Raw genomic sequence first — 20,086 nt, forward strand, 5'->3', positions numbered from 1 at the left:
TATGTCCGCCGGAAGGAAAGGGGAAACTTTGGAGGTCGAAAAGGTTTCTGGCTTTCACGATGGATCTTTTGCTTCTTTCTTGACCAGGGAAATGAGGATTCTGTCAAGCCACTTCTTGGGTGCAGTAAGGAAGCCAATGATATAGGAAGAAGAAATCCTTTCAAGGTGACAATCTTGTCGAGTTCTTGACCTCCCTTGCAGACAAGAAAGAAGAAAGGAAGAGTCAAGTATCTGTATTGCCATTAAACACCCATATCACTGTTGACATGAAGGAGGAAGCATCTAAATCCCTGGAGTGTGGAGAGAGTTTGACTCAGAAGGGTCATCTGCAGCAAGACGAAAGGACTCAGACTGGAGAGAAACCCTACGAATGCTGGGAGTGTGGGAAGAGCTTCACTCGGAGTTTGGGTCTACGTTTACATCAAAGGACTCACACTGGGGAGAAGCCCTATACATGCCTGGAGTGTGGGCAGAGTTTCACTCAGAGTTCACACCTACGTTCACATCAAAGGACTCACACTGGGGAGAAACCCTATCAATGCCTGGAGTGTGGGAAGAGCTTCACTCAGAGTTTGGGTCTGCGTTTACATCAAAGGACTCACACTGGGGAGAAACCCTATAAATGCCCGGAGTGTGGGAAGAGCTTCACTCAGTCTTCAGCTCTACGTGTGCATGAAAGGATTCACACTGGGGAGAAACCCTATACATGCCTGGAGTGTGGACGTAGTTTCACTTGCAAGGGAAATCTAGGTTCACATCAAAGGACTCACGCTGGGGGAAAACCCTATAAATGTCTGGAGTGCGGAATGAGTTTCACTCATAGTTCAGGTCTACGTTCACATCAAAGGACTCACACTGGGGAGAAACCCCATACATGCCAAGATTGTGGAAAGAGCTTCACTCGCAGTTCAAGTCTACATTCACATGAAAGGACTCACACTGGGGAGAAACCCTATACATGTCTGGAGTGCGGAATGAATTTCACTCATAGTTCAGGTCTACGTTCACATCAGAGGACTCACACTGGGGAGAAACCCCATACATGCCAAGATTGTGGAAAGAGCTTCACTCACAGTTCAGGTCTACAATCACATGAAAGGACTCACACTGGGGAGAAACCCTATACATGTCTGGAGTGCGGAATGAATTTCACTGAGAGTACACACCTACGTTCACATCAAAGGACTCACAGTGGGAAGAAGCCCTATTCATGCCCAGAGTGTGGAAAGAGTTTCACTCAGAGTTCACACCTACGTTCACATCAAAAGACTCACACTGGGGAAAAACCCTTTACATGCCTGGAGTGTGGACGGAGCTTCACTCAGAGTTCATCTCTACGTAGACATGAAAGGATTCACACTGGGGAGAAACCCTATAAATGCCTGGAGTGTGGAAAGAGCTTCACTGACAGTGCCGATCTGCGTAAACATCAAAGAATTCACACAGGGGAGAAACCATATGCATGCCTGGAGTGTGGAAAGAGCTACACTTGGAGTAAAGATCTTCGTAGACATCAATGGAGTCACACTGGGGAGAGTCCCTATAGGTGCCTGGAGTGTGGAAGGAGCTTCAGTCAGCGTTCCTATCTAGATTCACACAAAAAAAAACACTGAGTAGAAACCCTATACATGCGTAGACTGTGGAGAGAGCTTCAGTAATACCTCAAATCTATGTTCACATTAAAGGACTCACATGGGGGGAAATCCTATACATGTCTGGAGTGCGGAATATGCTTCACTCCGCATACTTCAGGTCTATGTTCACATCAGAGGACTCACACTAGGAAGAAACACTATATATGCCCGGAGTGTGGCAAATCTACGTTCACATCAAAGCATTCACACAGGGAGAAACCCTATCAATGCTCGGAGTGTGGACAGAGCTACACTCAGAGTTCACATCTACGTAGACAGCATAGGATTCCACCTAAACATTAGGAAGAACTTCCTGACCATATGAGCTGTTCAACAGCGGAACTCTCTGCCTCAAAGTGTGGTGGAGGCTCCTGCCTTGGAAGCTTTCAAACAGAGGCTGGATGGCCATCTGTCAGGGATACTTTGTGCTTTTCCTACCTGGCAGGGGGTTTGACTAGATGGCCCGTGTGGTCTCTTCCAAATCTATGATTGTGTGACTGACAGTTTAATTCAAGTCCAAGTAAATCTGTGCTGGGCCGGGAAGAAATCCCTAAATCGAAGTTCTGTTGGTTAATGTGTTGCGTGTGTGTGTGAGAGAGACTCATAAGATTGGCTCTTTTTCCCATTAAGAATGTGTGTCTAAAATTTAAAATTCTCAGAAACCAGTAGTTGTGTGAATATTTCTGAAACTGGGGAGGAATTATCCCTTGTTATCTTGTGTCATTGTATAGAAAATTCAAGGAGATTGCTCGTGTAGGTTTCTAAATGTTGGAGTGTGGAAAGAAATCACATTCCAAAATTAATGGATGAGTGAAACGTTCTGTGACAGTCGAGGTGTTTTCGGATTGCAGGAAGTGTCATGCCCACAGCGCTCACAAGGAGGGAGAAAGGGGACCCTGAAGTTTCACCCCTTTTGCACAACTACTTAACAAAGAGAAACGAAAACGTAGTTCACTCGTTATAGTTATGATGCGGACCCCGTCCAATCTTGGAAACACTTTAGAAACAATTTCCTCCCCACCCCTCACTTCGTAATGACTATTGAAACCTGTTTTGCATTGATCACACAGGCCTATCAGTTAGCCACCATCCGTATTTCTGCCTTCTTTCTCCGTATTGCTCTGTGATATCCTCTCTCTTGTTGTGAATGAAGTAAAAGACTCCTTTTAATGCTGTTTAAAGTATTGATGACACATTGGGGGTGGATTTGTGGGGAGCCATGTTTCATGTGGCGCAACTATGGACTCCGGCCGGCACACTCAGGGGTCATCATGGCACACAGTCTAGAAAGCTCTGATCGAAGACATCCAAAGGCAATGCTCAGGAACGCTGGAAAACGAGAGCACAACATTGGGGTGTTTCCATCTTGTTGTGGTGCCTTTGCAGAAAGGTCCGGAAATATTGGACTTGAATCTGGACGAAAATGGTTAAGGTGACATTGAGAATGAGACCCGAGTTCCGTTTCCCAGGAATGCTGGACCATCGTCTCTAAACAAGATTGGGAAGATGCCGAGAATAAATGAGAAGTGCAGCAAGCATGGTTCATCCTCAGAGTGGGAGGGAGTCCTTGTCCCGCGCAAGAAAGAGGAATGACGGGCAGAGATGTGGGATGATCAGACCGACTCTGTGGATTAAAGGGGAATCTTGGAGGAACTGCAAGAAAGAGCGGGACTTCTTCGTCCTCTTTAAGAACAAGAACGGGGCCAAAGGTCCGTTGTTGGGTGTATGAATTGGAAGAGTGTGGCCAAATGCAGAAGTGTCCTTAACACAGGACCATCTCAGGGAAGTAGAATAGAAAGGGACACACAAATTAGTCCCAGGCCTGTTGCTTCATTTGTTAATGTACTTGGTGTGTCTTCCACAGGAATGCTTTATCAGCGTGTGCGTGCTTTTTTCTGATTTATTTTTGTAGTTGTGGCAGCCACTCCGTGAGCTCTGTATATGTTTAACATGATCTGAGACTGGCAATGTTGTGGACTGCTCTTCTGATCTGAGGGAGAAGGAGAAGGTGGTGGGAGGGAAGGTGGTGGGAGAAAGGAACCGCTTTTGGGGATTTGGGGTTGGGTGGTCAGGAGGAGGAGGAGGAGAGGTAGCAGATCTGTCAGAAATCCCCACGTTTCTGGAAGGCCGAAGGGAGAAAGAGGGCGGAAGAAGATGGGTGAGGCTCGCAGAGCAAACGCTGAGCAGTCAGGCTGCACCCTCGGGATCGCTGTGCCGGGAAGTTCGGGGCTCTACATGAGCAGCAAGGTCCGGGGCTCAAGGCTGGCTGCGACTGACCCATTCCCGGGGGAGTCCCTGCTACCCGTGGAATGAATGAATGTGTGAGTGCATGCAGAAGAGCAGAAGAAACAGGCCAAGAAGAATCAACATGGAGTTCGCACAAAGCAGGATATGGGTCGGACTTGGCAGTCGAAGCAACGAAGCAGTAAGGCATAGCAGAACAACAATGAACAATAAGGCGTGCGGCTGAGCGTGTAAGGAGTGCAAGGAGCGTGCAGGAGGCACCCCAGAAGTCATACGGCCTGGAATGTGGTGAACTTGAAAGAACAGAACAGCATCCTTGTTTAAAAAGAAAACAAATTGATTTTGGCCTAGAAATGCCAGGGACCCCAAGATCATGCGCGCCTCCTGATCCGCGGCAACAGGAACGTCCACACCTCCTCGGAAGAAAGCTGCTCATCTTTGCTGCCCGGAGAAGGCCTGTGTGTGAATGTGTGTCTACACGAAAGCTCTCTCTTGATGTGATTCTATGGTGATTGTATTTCAATAAATGTTACATGAATAGTGTCAAAACCAGATTTGGTCTCTCTCTAAAGTGTCTCATGGTCGAAACTGGCTTGCTGTTCCTTGGACCCTCTGCACAAAAGAACAGGAGCCTCTTGGGGTTCACAACACCCGCGCCCGGCCGTGCTCCCGCCCTCTGATCTAGAGAGGCTTTTGTTGTTTGCAAGGCTGCTTTTTTCCAAGACTTCATTTGCTATCTGTTTAAAGACTTCTGATTAACATTTGTCTGAAAACCATGTGTGATCATCAAAGACTTTAATTTGCTGTCTAACGGGAAAACTTGTTTAGTATTGTAGTTCAGTGTGATGGTAACGTTACTACTACTGGTAGACGGGAGAAGAGGTCTGCGCAGGAGTTAGAGGAGGAACAACAGCGGAAGCGCATTAGGGAAATAATCATGGCCCTAAGTGATTCTGAGACGTTTGAGGGCTTCTCCGATTGGGCAATGGGGGATGGGGAGGACAACAGGGGAGTAAAGAGGGCTACTCGTGATCCGGAGTGCGATGAAGAGCTTCAGAGGAAGCACATCCGGGAAAGACTTAGTGCTCCGACAGAGGACGAGGATTTCATGAGGTTTGAAAGGAGTGATGGGTCTGGAAGTGATATGGGAGAGGAGGAAGAGGAGCTGGATTGGACCCGTGTTCAACAGATTAGGGACATTTATAACCAGCCTACCTCCAGTGATGAATTTGAGGGGTTCACAGGGGATTGGCAACCGGGGAGCACTTGGCAAGATCTAAGTCTTGGCAGACGCTGGCAGAGGTGGAGAGATGCGCGCTCGGGTTCAGCTGCGGGGATGGATGCAGCTGAGAGCGATGAGGAAAGGGTGTGGAGCTCCTCATCCTCTAATGAGGAGTTGTAGGATAAAAGTGGGTTCAAAATGTATGGCTCTTTGCAGAAGGCAAAGTGTCTTTATGGGACATAAATCTTTGATACTGCCAACTCTCGAGCTTGGGTCCTCGGGCTACAGCTTCCTGTGTTCCTGTGAATCCTGCGTTCCAGTGTTTACATTACTCAACGGCTTGACCACGGACCGGTTTGACTATTGCTTTTGGCTTTTTGGACTTTAAACATTGCTAACTTCGTGTTGGAACACTGCATCGTTTTGGGACTCCGTTTTCCAACTTCTGTCACTGTGTTTTTGTACTGTGTTAATTTTGGAGCAGATTGCTGAACTTTGAGTTTAACCTGGATTAAACAGCATTATAATCCGGGTTATATTTTTGTTGCTGGTATCGCTTTGTGTTTGATGACAGCTTGCTGCTCTGACTCTTTGCACTGAAGTTAAGTGCTTTGAAAGACTGTTTTTGCATAATAAAGCTGTGTTTGAACTGTATCTTGTGTTTGGCTTTACTTAAGGCTTCTGGGTCTTGACATTTAGTGTTTACTTGAAGGCTGTGTAATCTTATTTTTGGCTGAAGTAAAGCATTTTCTATCTAGAAAATCCAACAAATGCTACATTCAGCAAAGGGCAAGAGGGATCCTCTCACCTCTGCAGGAGTCTACCGTGTAACATGCAGCTGTGGACAAGAAGTCTCCAGAGGGACCACCACACGCAGCAACAGTAGCATGGCCCAGACACAAATCAAGATACAGGAAAGGCACTGCAGACTAACTCAGCCAGAGAAGTCAGCCATAGCAGAGCACCTGATGAACCAACCTGGACACAGCAGATTATTGGAGAAGACAGAAATGCTGGACCACTCTCACAACCACCATGTCAGGCGACACAGAGAAGCCATTGAAATCCACAAGAAGCAGGTGGGCAATTTCAACAGAAAGGAGGTGTACAGAAGTTGTTTATGGATTGTATGATTTTAACTGTGTTTGTGTTTGGATTGGCTGCACTAAGGCTGGAGCGGCCTAACTGAGAGGAGTGCGTTGCCATGGAGACAATGTAGGCTAGAGAGAGAAGTTGGAGGAGCTTAGAGGGGAGAGTTTGAAAAACGTCAGTTAATGTTCAGTTAGGTTTTAGGTTCCGAGGAGTGAGGAGTTAGGGTTTAGCAGTGAGGAGTTAGAGTGAGGAGTTGAGAGAGAAGGAGAGGAAAAGGTGGCTGAGTGACTTCTGAAGCAAAGTTTTGAGGCTTTGGAAAGCCGGGTCTGGCTATTGAAAGTTTCTCTGGCTAGGGTAGCCGAAAGGGGGAAACATAGCCGGAATTCTTTAGTCCAAGGAGAGGCTAAAGAATAGCTTATTTAGAATTTGATCTAGGAAGGATCAAATAAGGGAAATATCCCTGTATTGATACTTTGTCTGAAGCAAGCGCTCTACGTCAGGAAGATACTGTGTTACTTTAAAGAATGAACTGTTAAACTTACAAGCATTGTTCTAAGTTCTATAAGAAAAGTTACAACTTGCAACCACACGCTTTGTGCTCAATAAACTTGTTAACTTTTGTTTGAAGACTGCCTCACCTCCATCAATTCTGCATCCAGTGTGCCATTTCTCACAATATTATAACTTACCTCACGTGGTGACAGAAACGCAGGGGAAAGTGACCAAATAGATCTACATTCTTATCTCCAGTCACGCTACAATACATACCATTTAATTACTACTAAGTTATTACTATCTTAATAAAAGAAGAGGTGCGATTGAACAGCCTCCCTTCTAACTTGATGGGAAATTTGGTTCCTTTCAAATTGGTAGCAACAATAATCATCCCTAGGCTCCCCTGCTCCTGCGCAGGAGGAAACCATGGAAATGAACAAAATCTGGCTACCAGCATTAAAAAACTCTAAAATTACAACAGCACAGCAACAGAGAGGAAACAAACAAGGACATCTAATCACCTCTCAACAAAAGTTTGCTCCAGGCACTGTCAGGTCATCAAATGCTAATCAAGGTGGTCAGTTGAAACATTCACACCTAGCTCCAACAGTCAAGAGTCCTTTGTACCACCCTGGGCATTATTCCACAGATATATAAACCCTTTTTCCTAGTTCCAACAGACCTCACTACCTCTGAGGATGCTTGCCACAGATGCAGGCGAAACGTCAGGAGAGAATGCCTCTAGAACATGGCCATACAGCCCAAAGAAACCTACAACAACCCTTTTCTATCTGCTTTCACTTGTGTTTCTGGCATCACACTGGACAGAAAAGGCAAATATAACGGGTTTAGTACATCATCTAAGGTCATTTTGGGGTTTTTTTCCCCCACTTATGTCAGTCGCGTGTCTCTAGGTTTAATTTTTATGCTTCAGTTATTAAATATATACACAGTTTTGATCATCTGTTGCATGTCTTTGGTTTTCATTGTCGCTCATCTGAATCCAGCCTTTCAGTACAGCTGTCCCTTCATATTTGCTGGTGTACTTTTCATGGATGATGGTGATTATTATTATTATTATTATTATTATTATTATTATTATTATACCTCTTACCTGCCTGTCTTCATGGTTCAAGAGGAGGCCACAACATAGCTAAAAACACATAATCATCTAAAATGTTCTACAAAATGCACACATTTAAACATATTCCTATAAAATGCATATAAGCATACACAGGACAAAGATTAAAGCACAAGGCACAAGTTTGAAATTCATGATTAACGGGTTTTTTGTGTCAGGAGTGACTTGAGAAACTGCAAGTCGTTTCTGGTATGAAAGAACTGGCCGTCTGCAAGGACGTTGCACACAAGACGTCACCTGGTTTGATGTTTTATCATCCTTGTGGGAGCTTCTCTCATGTCCCTGCATGGGCAGCTGGAGCTGACAGAGGGAGCTTGCCTGTGCTCTTCCCAAATTCAAACCTCATAAAATCATAGAATAGATTGGAGTACGTGTGAAAAAGATCTTGGAGTCCTTGTGGACAACAAATTAAACATGAGCCAACAATGTGATGTGGCGGCAAAAAAAGCCAATGGGATTTTGGCCTCAGGCATCAAGAGGAGCCGAGTGTCTAGCTCTAAGGAAGTAATGCTCCCCATGCTCTATTCCGCTTTGGTTAGACCACATTATCTGGAATATTGTGTCCAATTCTGGGCATTGCAATTCAAGAGAGATATTGACTCTAAGCTGGAATGTGTCCAGAGGAAGAGGGCGACTCAAAGGATCAAGGGTCTGGAAAACAAGCCCTATGAGGAGCGGCTTAAGGAGCTGGGCATGTTTAGCCTGAAGAAGAGAAGGCTGAGAGGAGATATGATGAGAGCCATGTATAAATATGTGAGGGGAAGCCACAGGAAGGAGGAGACTAGGACGCAGAACAATGGCTTCAAACTGCAAGAGAGGAGATTCCATCTGAACATGAGGAAGAACTTCCTGACTGTGAGAGCCGTTCAGCAGTGGAACTCTCTGCCCCGGAGGGAGTGTGGTGGAGGCTCCTTCTTTGGAAGCTTTGAAACAGAGGCTGGATGGCCATCTGTCAGGGGTGATTTGAATGCAATATTCCTGCTTCTTGGCAGAATGGGGGTGGACTGGAGGATGGCCCAGGAGGTCTCTTCCAACTCTTTGATTCTATGAACTTCCTGACTGTGAGAGCCGTTCACAAGTGGAACTCTCTGCCTTCCCCAGAGTGAGTGTGGTAGAGGCTCCTTCTTTGGAAGCTTTGAAGCAGAGGCTGGATGGCCATCTGTCAGGGGTGATTTGAATGCAATATCCCTGCTTCTTGGCAGAATGGGGTTGGACTGGATGAGGGCCCAGGAGGTCTCTTCCAACTCTTGAATTCTAGGATTCTATGACTGTGAGAGCCGTTCAGCAGTGGAACTCTCTGCCCCGGAATGTGGTGGAGGCTCCTTCTTTGGAGGCTTTGAAACAGAGGCTGGATGGCCATCTGTCAGGGGTGCTTTGAATGCAATATTCCTGCTTCTTGGCAGAATGGGGGTGGACTGGAGGATGGCCCAGGAGGTCTCTTCCCACTCTTCTAGGATTCTATGTTTGCGGGCAGGAGGGGGCTGGCCTGGATGACCCCCTTCCCCCCCCCCCCGGGGGTCTCTCTCTCCCCACTCTCGGATTCTATACAAGTCAATGAGAGAGAGAGAGAGCGGCCTGACTGCCACTGCGCCTGCGCGGAAACGTCTGCCAGGAGAACGAGAGGGTGGGCGGGGCATGGAAAAACCCTCAGCGGAGGGGCGGGTCCTAGAGCCCCGCCGTCCAATCAGGAGCCCGGCCGCTCCGCAAAGGCCCCGCCCCCTCCCTTTCCGAAGAGGCCGGAAGAGGGGAGGCCACCTCGCTCCGCCTGGAGGGGGCGCTCTTCCTCCGCGCAGGCGCGTGAGGCGCGGGGAGGGGGTCACTCTCCTTCCGGCCCCGCCCCTCGGCTTCCCAGAGGCCTCCTCCTCCTCTTCTTCCGCTTCCTCTTCTTCTCACTCGGGCCCGCCGCCATTTCTGGGCCGGAGAGGCGGGCGCGGAAGAGGCGGAGAAGGACGGGGAGGAGAGCCCCAGTCTCCCGGCCGGGGTGCCCTTGGGTCTCCCTTCCTCCGGGGCCTTTTCCCGCGCAGGACTCCTCTCTGTGGTGGAGGGTGGCCAGAGAGGCCCCGCGCGCCCTTTGACCCCTCTTAGCGCCGGCTTTCCCCGACGGCCCGGGTTCCTGGAGGAAGGAAGGCCTTGTGTGCCACGGTTGGTCTTGATCCGTCATTGGGTGAGGGTCGCAGTGGTCTCGGGAAGGGAGGGGGGTTACTGCGAGGCCCATCATGCATGGTCTGCCCTCCTCCAAAGGGGAACAGGATGCCGGGTGGGTCACGGGGGCTCTGTGCGCCAAGTTTGGTACTTATTATTATTATTATTATTAACTGTGTTTGTCCCCCGCTAGCATCTCCCGAAGGACTCGATGCGGCTTACAAAGGCCGAGGCCTCAACACAACAACAGCAAAACAATAACAATACAATTTAAAGCAAATTAAAAACATAAGCCATAACAAAACATTACATCATGACGCAGTAAAAGCCAGGGCCGGGCCAGTGATGGGTACAGGTTAAAAAGTGCTGGGTGTGGCAGGAGGTGTGTTGGATTTCCAGGCAAGTGCAGAGAGTCTTAGAGCCGTAGCAAACTAAAGAAAGCGAGAGCAAGCTTGCGCTCGGGCTCACTCCAAAGCCCGCCTTTTTTTCCCCGAGGCTGCTCTCTCTCTTGCTAGTGTTCCTGTTTTCCCTTGCTAGCGCAGCGATGCGAGTGTACTCTCGCAGTTGGCAGAATTCAACTGTGAGCGTACGCTTGCATCCCAGCCCTCTGCAATGGAAAACAGGCACGCTAGCAAGAGAGAGAGCAGCCTCGGGGAAAAGAAGGCGGGGCTTCGGAGTGAGCCCGAGCGCAAGCTCCCTGTAGTTTGCTGCAGCATACGCAACACTGCTCTAGCAAAGGGAAATAGGCGGAGAAAGAGGCGGAGCATCGCTCGTGCTGGCACAGTTTGCTCTCGCAAAACCCCAGTTTGCAACGGCTCTTTAGAGCCGTCGCAAACTAGGTTCCTGCGGGAGCAAACCTTGCTAGCAAGTCCCTGACGTCATGAGCCTGCGCCTCTTTCTCCGCCCCTTTCTCTTTGCCAGCGTGGTTTTTCCTTTGCTAGGGCAGCATTGCCCACATTTTCTCTCAGTTGAATTCTGCCAACTGAGAGAAAATGCGGGCAATGCTGCCCTAGCAAAGGAAAAACCACGCTGGCAAAGAGAAAGGGGCGGAGAAAGGGGCAGGGCGAGAGGCGGAGTCTCGTGACGTCAGGGACTTGCTAGCAAGGTTTTCTCCCGCAGGAACAGAGTTTGCGACGGCTCTTAAGCTCTAATAAAGTGCTTCTAGCACAGAGTGCTGCTGGGGGTTATCCTATTCTGGAAAGGTCTTCAAGTTCTTCCTAAAGACTGCCAACATGGGGGCTAGTCTAATGTCTTTGGGGAGGGTGTTCCAAAGTCGGGGGGCAACCACAGAGTAGGCCCTGTCCCTCGTCCCCAACAAACGTGCCTGCGACGCAGGTGGGATCGCGAGCAGGGCCTCTCCGGATGACTAAAGGGAGCGCGTGGGTTCATAAACGGAGATGTGGTCACGCAGGTAGGCAGATCCCAAACCATTTAGGGCATTGTAGGTAAGCACCTGCACCTCGAATTGGGCTTGGTAAGTAAACGGCAGCCAATGGAGCTCCTTAAACAGGAGGGTTGACCTCTCTCTGAAAGGAGCACCACAGTGGTCCGTGGGAACCAAAGGGTTTGAAGCTATTGCAAATCCCATCATCCATTGCCCATCCTCCCCCTGTCCTCACCAGGACGTAAAGGGGGTCACGGGGGCTCTGTGTGCCAAGTTTGGTCCTGATCGGTCAGATCAGTCATTGAATGAGCTTTGCAGCAGTCTCAGAAAGTGAGTGGGGGTACTGCGAGGCCTATCATCCATGGTCTGCCCTCCTCCAAAGGGGAGTAGGATGTAGGGTGGGTCACGGGGGCTCTGTGCGCCAATTTGGGTCCTTATCGGTCTTTGTGGGGGGCCGCAGTGGTCCGTGGGAACCAAAGGGTTTGAAAGTACTGCAAATCCCATCATCCATTGCCCATCCTCCCCCTGTCCTCACCAGGACGTAAAGGGGGTCACAGGGGCTCTGTGTGCCAAGGTTGGTCTTGATCAGTCAGATCAGTCATTGAATGAGCTTTGCAGCGGTCTCGGGAAGTGAGTGGAGGGACTGCGAGGCCCATCATCCATGTACCAATCTTGTGTATCTAATCATAATAATAACAACAACAACAACAACCACTTTATTTATAGAATCATAGAATCCTAGAGTTGGAAGAGACCTGGTCATCCAATCCAACCCCATTCTGCCAAGCACCCCCGACAGATGGCCATCCAGCCTCCAAAGGAACCACACCTTCCTTCCAGGGCAGAGTGAGAGAGAGAGAGAGAGAGAGTTCCACTGCCGAACAGCTCTCTCTCTCTCACACACACACACACACACACACACACACAGAGGAAATTCTTCCTCATGTTCAGGTGGAATCCCTTTCTTTCCTCTAGTTTGAAGCCATTGCTCTCTTGCGTCCTAGTCTCCAGGGCAGTGTGAAATCTGTATGATTCTCCAGTATTAGGAGTTCCCCTTACTTACTTCTATCATTCATTCTTTTCTTCCTCCCTCCCTCCTTTTCTTCTTTCATTCTGGATCCATTCCCTTCTTTTTTCAGGCTCACTAGCTGTACCCGGCCACGCGTTGCTGTGGCCCATTGTGGAGAAATGGGAAAGAAAGAAAATCATAGACTCAAAGAGTTGGAAGAGACCTCATGGGCCATCCTCCAGTCCAACCCCATTCTGCCAAGAAGCAGGAATATTGCATCCAAAGCACCCCTGACAGATGGCCATCCAGCCTCTGCTTAATAATAATAATAATAATAATAGAATCCTAGAGTTAGGAGAGACCTTGTGGACCCTCATCCAGTCCAACCCCATTCTGCCAAGAAGCAGGAATGTTGCATTCAAATCACCCCTGACAGATGGCCATCCAGCCTCTCTTTAAAAGCTTCCAAAGAAGGAGCCTCCACCACACTCCCTCCGGGGCAGAGAGGAAGAGGAAGAGCTGGTTTCTAAGCTATCAATACTCAACGGAAGTGGCAAAGTGTCAACCTAATAGAGGCCCATTTCAGTCTCCTTGAGGCCAAAGGGTTATTCTATGGATGTGTGGAAGGGCCCTGGGTGACCTGAGTCCACACTGCCATATAACCCAGTTCAAAGATATTATATTGGTATTATTGTTGTTATTACAGATGTATAAATGTTATTATAGGCATGTACATAGTATTATTATAGACACAGATATTATTAAAGGCATGTAGGTATTATTATTATAGATTTTATTTATTTATTTTGTATCAAAAGCATTGTATAAATTAGTATAAAACAGATTAAAAATAGAAGGAGTACAAGACTAAATATCTTTCAAGCAGAACCGGTAACAGATATATTGATATTATTACAGACCTATAGATATTATTATAGGCATATAGATATTATACATGTCTATAGATATTATTATTATAGACATAATTTGCTTTAGGTATTGTATTGTTGTACTGTGTTTTGAGGCTTTGGCCGTGTAAGCCGCATTGAGTCCTTCGGGAGATGCTAGTAGGGTACAAATAAAGTTATAATAATAGTAATAGTAATAATAATAATAATAGATATTGTAGGCATATAGGTATTATTATTATTATAGATGTATAGATATTATTGACAGACAGATATTATAATTATAGATATATAGATATGGATATTATTATGGACCTATAGATATTATTATAGACATGTAGATATTGTTATAAACATATAGACATCATAGACATATGTGTGTGTGTATATATATATATATTGTAGACATATATATTATTATGCTAGATATATAGATATTATTATTGTAGATATATTATAGCCTAGGATTGCGATAAAGTAAAAATGGATGGCCATCTTCAGGAGTGTTTTGATTGTGCCTTCCTGGACAGCCTTTTCTAACTCACAGAGTGTGCGTTTTTGTCCTTTCTTTGAATACTGGACTTCATTCATAGAATCCAAGAGTTGGAAGAGACCTCCTGGGCCATCATCCATTCCAACCCCATTCTGCCAAGAAGCAGGAATATTGCATTCAAAGCACCCCTGACAGATGGCCATCCAGCCTCTGCTTAAAAGCTTCCAAAGAAGGAAGGAGCCTCCACCACACTCCCTCTGGGGCAGAGAGTTCCACTGCTGAACGGCTCTCACACTCAGGGAGTTCTTCCTCATGTTCAGATGGAATCCCCTCTCTTGTAGTTTGAAGCCATGGCTCCATTGCATCCTAGTCTCCAGGGAAGCAGAAAACAAGCTTGCTCCCTCCTCCTCCTCCCTGTGGCTTCCTCTCACATATTTATACATGGCTATCATATCTCCTCTCATCCTTCTCTTCTTCAGGCTAAACATGCCCAGTTCCCTAAGCCGCTCCTCATGGGGCTTGTTCTACAGACCCTTGATTATTTTAGTCGCCCTCCTCTGGACACATTCCAGCTTGTCAATATCTCTCTTGAATTGTGGTGCCCAGAATTGGTCACAATATTCCAGATTCCCCAGAATTCCTTCCCATAACTCAATGTGGATTAGTTTTCCGGACACACATACACACACAGAATTCCTCCCGTGTGAGTTCCCAGCAGCGGAGGCACCTCCATGCTGCCGACAGCCAAGACCCAAGAGGGAAAGGAAAAGAAGGAAAGGGGGGGTGGATCTGGAGGAGGGTGTTCTCTCTCCCTCCTTCCCTCCCTCTCCCAAGCTACCTCTCTCTCAGCTGTTGGGTTTTTTCCCCTCATCCAGGAGGGAAGGGCAGGGGAGGGTGTTCTTTTAACACATGCTCTGTATAGGCATTTAGGCTTGTGAGGGTTTACGTTCTTTCCAGGTTTTTTTTATTTGTTTTTTTTTTTTGAGTGAAGGACATAGATTGCTTTAGTTGTTGTCTTGTGTTCAGGTTTGGTGCCAATTTGTCAAGTGGTTTCTGAGTTAATCCCACAAACGAACATTACACTTTTATTTATATAGATTGATTGCCTTAGCGGGTATCTGTGTGCGCGCCAATGCCTGGGATGTTCTGATATTGGGAGGCGTTCTTAATATTTCCATGTTCAACATGACCCATGAAGGGAAAGGAAAAATCTTGGAAGTAAAGAAGGTTTTCATCTTTCCTCCTTAACCTTTGGCTTCTTTCTTGACCAGGGAAATGAGGATTTTATGGAGCCACCTCTGGGATGCAGGAAGGAGACCAAGAAGAGAGGAAGAAGAAATCCTCTCACGGTGATGATCTCGCTGAATTCTTCACCTCACTTACTGGAGAGAAAAAGGAAGAAAGAAGAGTCAACCATCTGTATTGCAATTAAATACACATTCCGCTGTTGATATGGAGGAGAAAGCATATAAATGCTCAGAGTGTGGAAAGGGTTTCACTCGCAAGGCTCATCTGCAGCGACATGAAAGGACCCACACGGGGGAGAAGCCCTATGACTGCCTGGATTGTGGGAAGAGCTTCACCGACACTGGAAGTTTACATTTACATCACAGGACTCACACTGGGGAGAAACCCTATAAATGCCTGGAGTGTGGAAAGGGCTTCACTAAGAGTGCAAATCTACATTCACATCAAAGAACCCACACTGGGGAGAAACCCTATGTATGCCTGGAGTGCGGAAAAAGCTTCACTCATAGTGCAACTCTACGTTCACATCAAAGGGCTCACACGGGGGAGAAACCCTATACCTGCCTGGAGTGTGGAAAGAGCTTCACTCAGAGTGGGAATCTACATTTACATCAAAGGACCCACACTGCTGAGAAACCTTATAAATGTCTGGAATGCGGAAAGAGCTTCATTCAGAGTGCTGCTCTAAATTCACATCAACTAACTCACTCAGGGGAGAAACCCTATACGTGCCTGAAGTGTGGAAAGAGCTTTACTGATAGTTCAAGTCTACATAAACATCAGAGGACTCACTCTGGAGAGAAACCCTATACGTGCCCGGAGTGTGGACAGAGTTTTACTGACAATGGAAGTCTACGTTCGCATAAACGGACTCACACTGGGGAGAAACCCTATAAATGCCTGGAATGTGGACAGAGTTTCACTTATAGTTCAAGTCTACGTTCACATCAAAGGATTCACACTGAGGAGAAACCCTATCCATGCTTGGAGTGTGGACAGAGCTTCACTTGGAGTTCAGGTCTACGTGTACACCAAAGGACTCACACTGGGGAGAAACCTTATCAATGTGTGGACTGTGGACAGAGCTTCACTGGGAGTGGAAGTCTGCGTTCACATCAAAGGACTCACACTGGGGAAAAACCTTACAAATGCCTGGAGTGTGGACAGAGCTTCACTTGGAGTTCAAGTCTACGTTCACATCAAAGGACTCACACTGGGGAAAAGCCCTATGAATGCCTGGAGTGTGGAAAGAGCTTCACTGAGAGTGGAAGTCTGCGTTCCCATCAAAGGACTCACACTGGAGAGAAACCCTATACATGCCTGGAGTGTGGACAGAGTTTCACTCATAGATCACGTCTGTGTTCACATCAAAGAAGTCACATTGGGGAGAAACCTTAGAAATGCCTGGAGTGTGGACAGAGCTTCACTCAGAATGGAAGTCTATAAAGACATCAAAGGACGCACACTGGGGAGAAACCCTATAAAGCAGTGGTTTTCAACCTGTGGGTTCCCAGATGTTTTGGTCTACAACTCCCATAAATCCCAGTCAGTTTGCCAGGTAATAGGAGTTCTGGGAGTTGGAGGCCAAAACAGCTGGAGACTCACAAGTTGAGACCCACTGCTATAAACACATGTAGTGTTTATAGCAAAGAACATACCTGAGAGTTCAAATTGACATCGTATTCGCATTGGAGGGAACAGTGGTGTTTGACCCCCGAGAGACGCTGATGACAGAGCTTTCCAAACTTTTCATGTTGGTGACATACTTTTTAGACATGTATCCTTTCACAACATGGTAATTCAGTTTATTTATTTACTTACTTACTTACTTAGAATCATAGAATCCTAGAGTTGGAAGAGACCTCATGGGCCATCCAGTCCAACCCCATTCTGCCAAGAAGCAGGAATATTGCATTCAAATCACTCCTGACAGATGGCCATCCAGCCTCTACTTAAAAGCTTCCAAAGAAGGAGCCTCCACCACACTCTCTCCGGGGCAGAGAGTTCCACTGCTGAACGGCTCTCACAATCAGGAAGTTCTTCCTCATGTTCAGGTGGAATCTCCTCTCATTTATATTCCGCCCTTCTCACCCCGACTCCGGGGACTCAGGGCGGAGCACAGCATGTATACGGCAAACATTCAATGCCAAGACAAGAATTCATTATATGCATGCATAAGCATTAAAAACATTTGTCCCAATATTAAAATACACTGTTTTAATCCGTCTTGATCAACTGCATCTGATGTAATTGGCCTGGTCAGGTTTGACTAGCAAACCGGAGGGTAAACCAACCACATATTAGATTCTTAATATATATAATGAACATAATATATTGAGGTAAGTTAATTATCTTTCCTGTATAAACTTCAAACAAAACTATTTGCATCATACGAGCAGGATATAACTTATTCACATTTCCCCACAAAATGTGTGGAAAACAACATAGACTATTTATTTATTTATTTATTTACTTTGCTTATATACCGCTGTATACAGGTAAAGGTTTTCCCCTGACATTATGTTGTGTCTGACTCTGGGGGTTGGTGCTCATCTCCATTTCTAAGACAAAGAGCCGGCGTTGTCCATAGACACCTCCAAGGTCATGTGGCCACGGGCAGGACTGCATGGAGAAGGCTGAGAGGAGATATGAGAGCCATGTATAAATATGTGAGAGGAAGCCACAGGGAGGAGGAGGGAGCAAGCTTGTTTTCTGCTTCCTTGGAGACTAGGACGCAAGGGAGCAATGGCTTCAAACTACAAGAGAGGAGATTCCACCTGAACATGAGGAAGAACTTCCTGACTGTGAGAGCCGTTCAGCAGTGGAACTCTCTGCCCCGGAGTGAGTGTGGTGGAGGTTCCTTCTTTGGAGGCTTTGAAGCAGAGGCTGGATGGCCATCTGTCAGGGGTGATTTGAATGCAATATTCCTGCTTCTTGGCAGAATGGGGTTGGACTGGATGGCCCAGGAGGTCTCTTCCAACTCTTTGATTCTAGGATTCTATGAGTGCCGTTACCTTCCCGCTGGAGTGGTACCTATTCATCTATTCACTTTCATATTTTTTGAACTGCTAGGTCGCCTGAAGTTGGGGCGAACAGCAGGAGCTCATGCCACTCCCAGGATTCGAACCTGCAACCTTTTGATCAGCAAATTCAGCAGCTCAGTGGTTTAACCCACTGCGCCACCGGGGACGGGGGGGGGGGGGGGAGGTCTGCAATGTATACAATGGTTATATATATATAACAAGAAAAATATTCATATATATTTGTCGCTAATTGTCTACACCTTATAAATTCCATACTCATCTCCTACTTATACCCATCCCTGTTGGGGCTTCCCCTCCCTCTCCCTTTCACCCCCTCCCGTAATTCCTTTCTTGTTCTCAGTTTTCCACTGCAATATCTGATCTGTTGCTGTATCTGGACCATTCCTCCTCTTCCACTCTTTTGTGACATTACATGCATTATTTTTATCCTGCATTATTGTGTTTATATGTTTAAACTGTTTTAGAATTTAATATGGTATATTCATTATTGTATTATAATGTGGCATTGAACTTTTGCTGTAATTTGTACGCTGTTCTGAGTCCCCTTCGGGGTGAGAAGAGCGGGGTATAAATATAGGAAGTAAGCAAATAAGTAAGTAAATATAGGAAGTAAATAAATAAATATAGATAGTAAGTAAGTATATAAATTTCAAAGCAGGGAACTTTGAAATAGAATAATAGAATCCTAGAAGAGTTGGAAGAGACCTCCTGGGCAATCATCCAGTCCAACCCCATTCTGCCAAGAAGCAGGAGAATTGCATTCAAATCACCCCTGACAGATGGCTCTCCAAAGAAGCTCTCCAAAGCTTTAGGTGCTCTTAAACCAGCTGATTCCTAATGTCAGGAGTCAATTTCTGACGGCATGAAGACATCGCAAATTCCCTCCGTGACATCCGGACTGAATCATCCTGGCTGCCTCAATTCTCTCTCTGTGACACTTTGAAGCCAGAAGAAGGCGCTGGAAACCTTGTATGGGAACTTGTGAAGCAACAAGTTCTAATAAGGAAACTGAGAAGAAGGGGAGATGGGCAGGAAAGGTGTATAAAAGGAAGTGGTGGTGGGGAAAAGTCTGTACTGTCTTTCTTGGCTGAAGAGATACAAGCAATATATCCATTTCAGAGCAAAAGCCGCTGGGTGAGATCATCCAGAGTTTCGGGGTGCGGTGTCATCTGTACGCGGATGATGTCCAACTCTCACTCCTTTCCACCTGCTACTAAGGAGGCTGTCCAGGTCCTGAACCGGTGCTTGGCCGCTGTGACGGTCTGGATGAGGGCGAACAAATTGAAACTGAATCCAGGCAAGACAGAGGTCCTCCTGGTCAGTTGCAGGGCCGAACAGGGTATAGGGTTACAGCCTGTGTTAGACGGGGTCGCACTCCCCCTGAAGACGCAGGTTCGCAGCTTGGGAGTGATCCTGGACTCATCGCTGAGCCTGGAGCCCCAGGTTTCGGCAGTGACCAGGGGAGCATTTGCACAGCTAAAGCTTGTGCGCCAACTGCGACCGTACCTTGGGAAGTCTGACTTGGCCACGGTAGTCCACGCTCTGGTTACATCCCGTCTTGACTACTGCAATGCTCTCTACGTGGGGTTGCCTTTGAAGATGGCTTGGAAGCTTCAACTAATCCAACGCTCGGCAGCCATGATTTTAACAGGAGCAGGGTGCAGGGAGCACACAACTCCTCTGCTGCACCAGCTCCACTGGCTGCCGATTTGCTACCGGGCTGAATTCAAAGTGCTGGCGTTGGCCTATAAAGCCCTAAACGGTTCTGGCCCAAGCTACCTATCCGAACGTATCTCTGCCTACGTACCCACCAGGACTCTAAGATCTTCTGGGGAGGCCCTGCTCTCGATCCCGCCTGCATCACAACACGGCTGGCGGGGACGAGGGACAGGGCCTTCTCTGTGGTGGCCCCTCGGCTGTGGAACGCCCTTCCCAGGGACATTAGATCAGCCCCTTCGTTAATGGTGTTTCGAAGAAAACTAAAAACCTGGCTGTTCGAACAGGCGTTCGGATAAATAGTGCAATGAACG

General features: G+C 47.1%; 1 protein-coding gene and 1 pseudogene across 1 annotated transcript; both read left to right on the forward strand.

The window, feature by feature from the left end:
- Positions 1 to 1,613, forward strand: LOC137095860 (zinc finger protein 135-like). The gene has a single exon (XM_067463183.1). It carries the CDS (start codon positions 267 to 269, stop codon positions 1,611 to 1,613), a length of 1,347 nt encoding a protein of 448 aa, XP_067319284.1. The 5' UTR covers positions 1 to 266.
- A 13,376-nt stretch (positions 1,614 to 14,989) lies between these two features.
- LOC132761749 (zinc finger protein 135 pseudogene) lies at positions 14,990 to 18,201 on the forward strand (annotated as a pseudogene).
- Positions 18,202 to 20,086: the final 1,885 nt, after the last annotated feature.

Source organism: Anolis sagrei, chromosome 1, assembly GCF_037176765.1.
Source record: "Anolis sagrei isolate rAnoSag1 chromosome 1, rAnoSag1.mat, whole genome shotgun sequence".
Lineage (NCBI taxonomy): Eukaryota > Metazoa > Chordata > Lepidosauria > Squamata > Dactyloidae > Anolis > Anolis sagrei.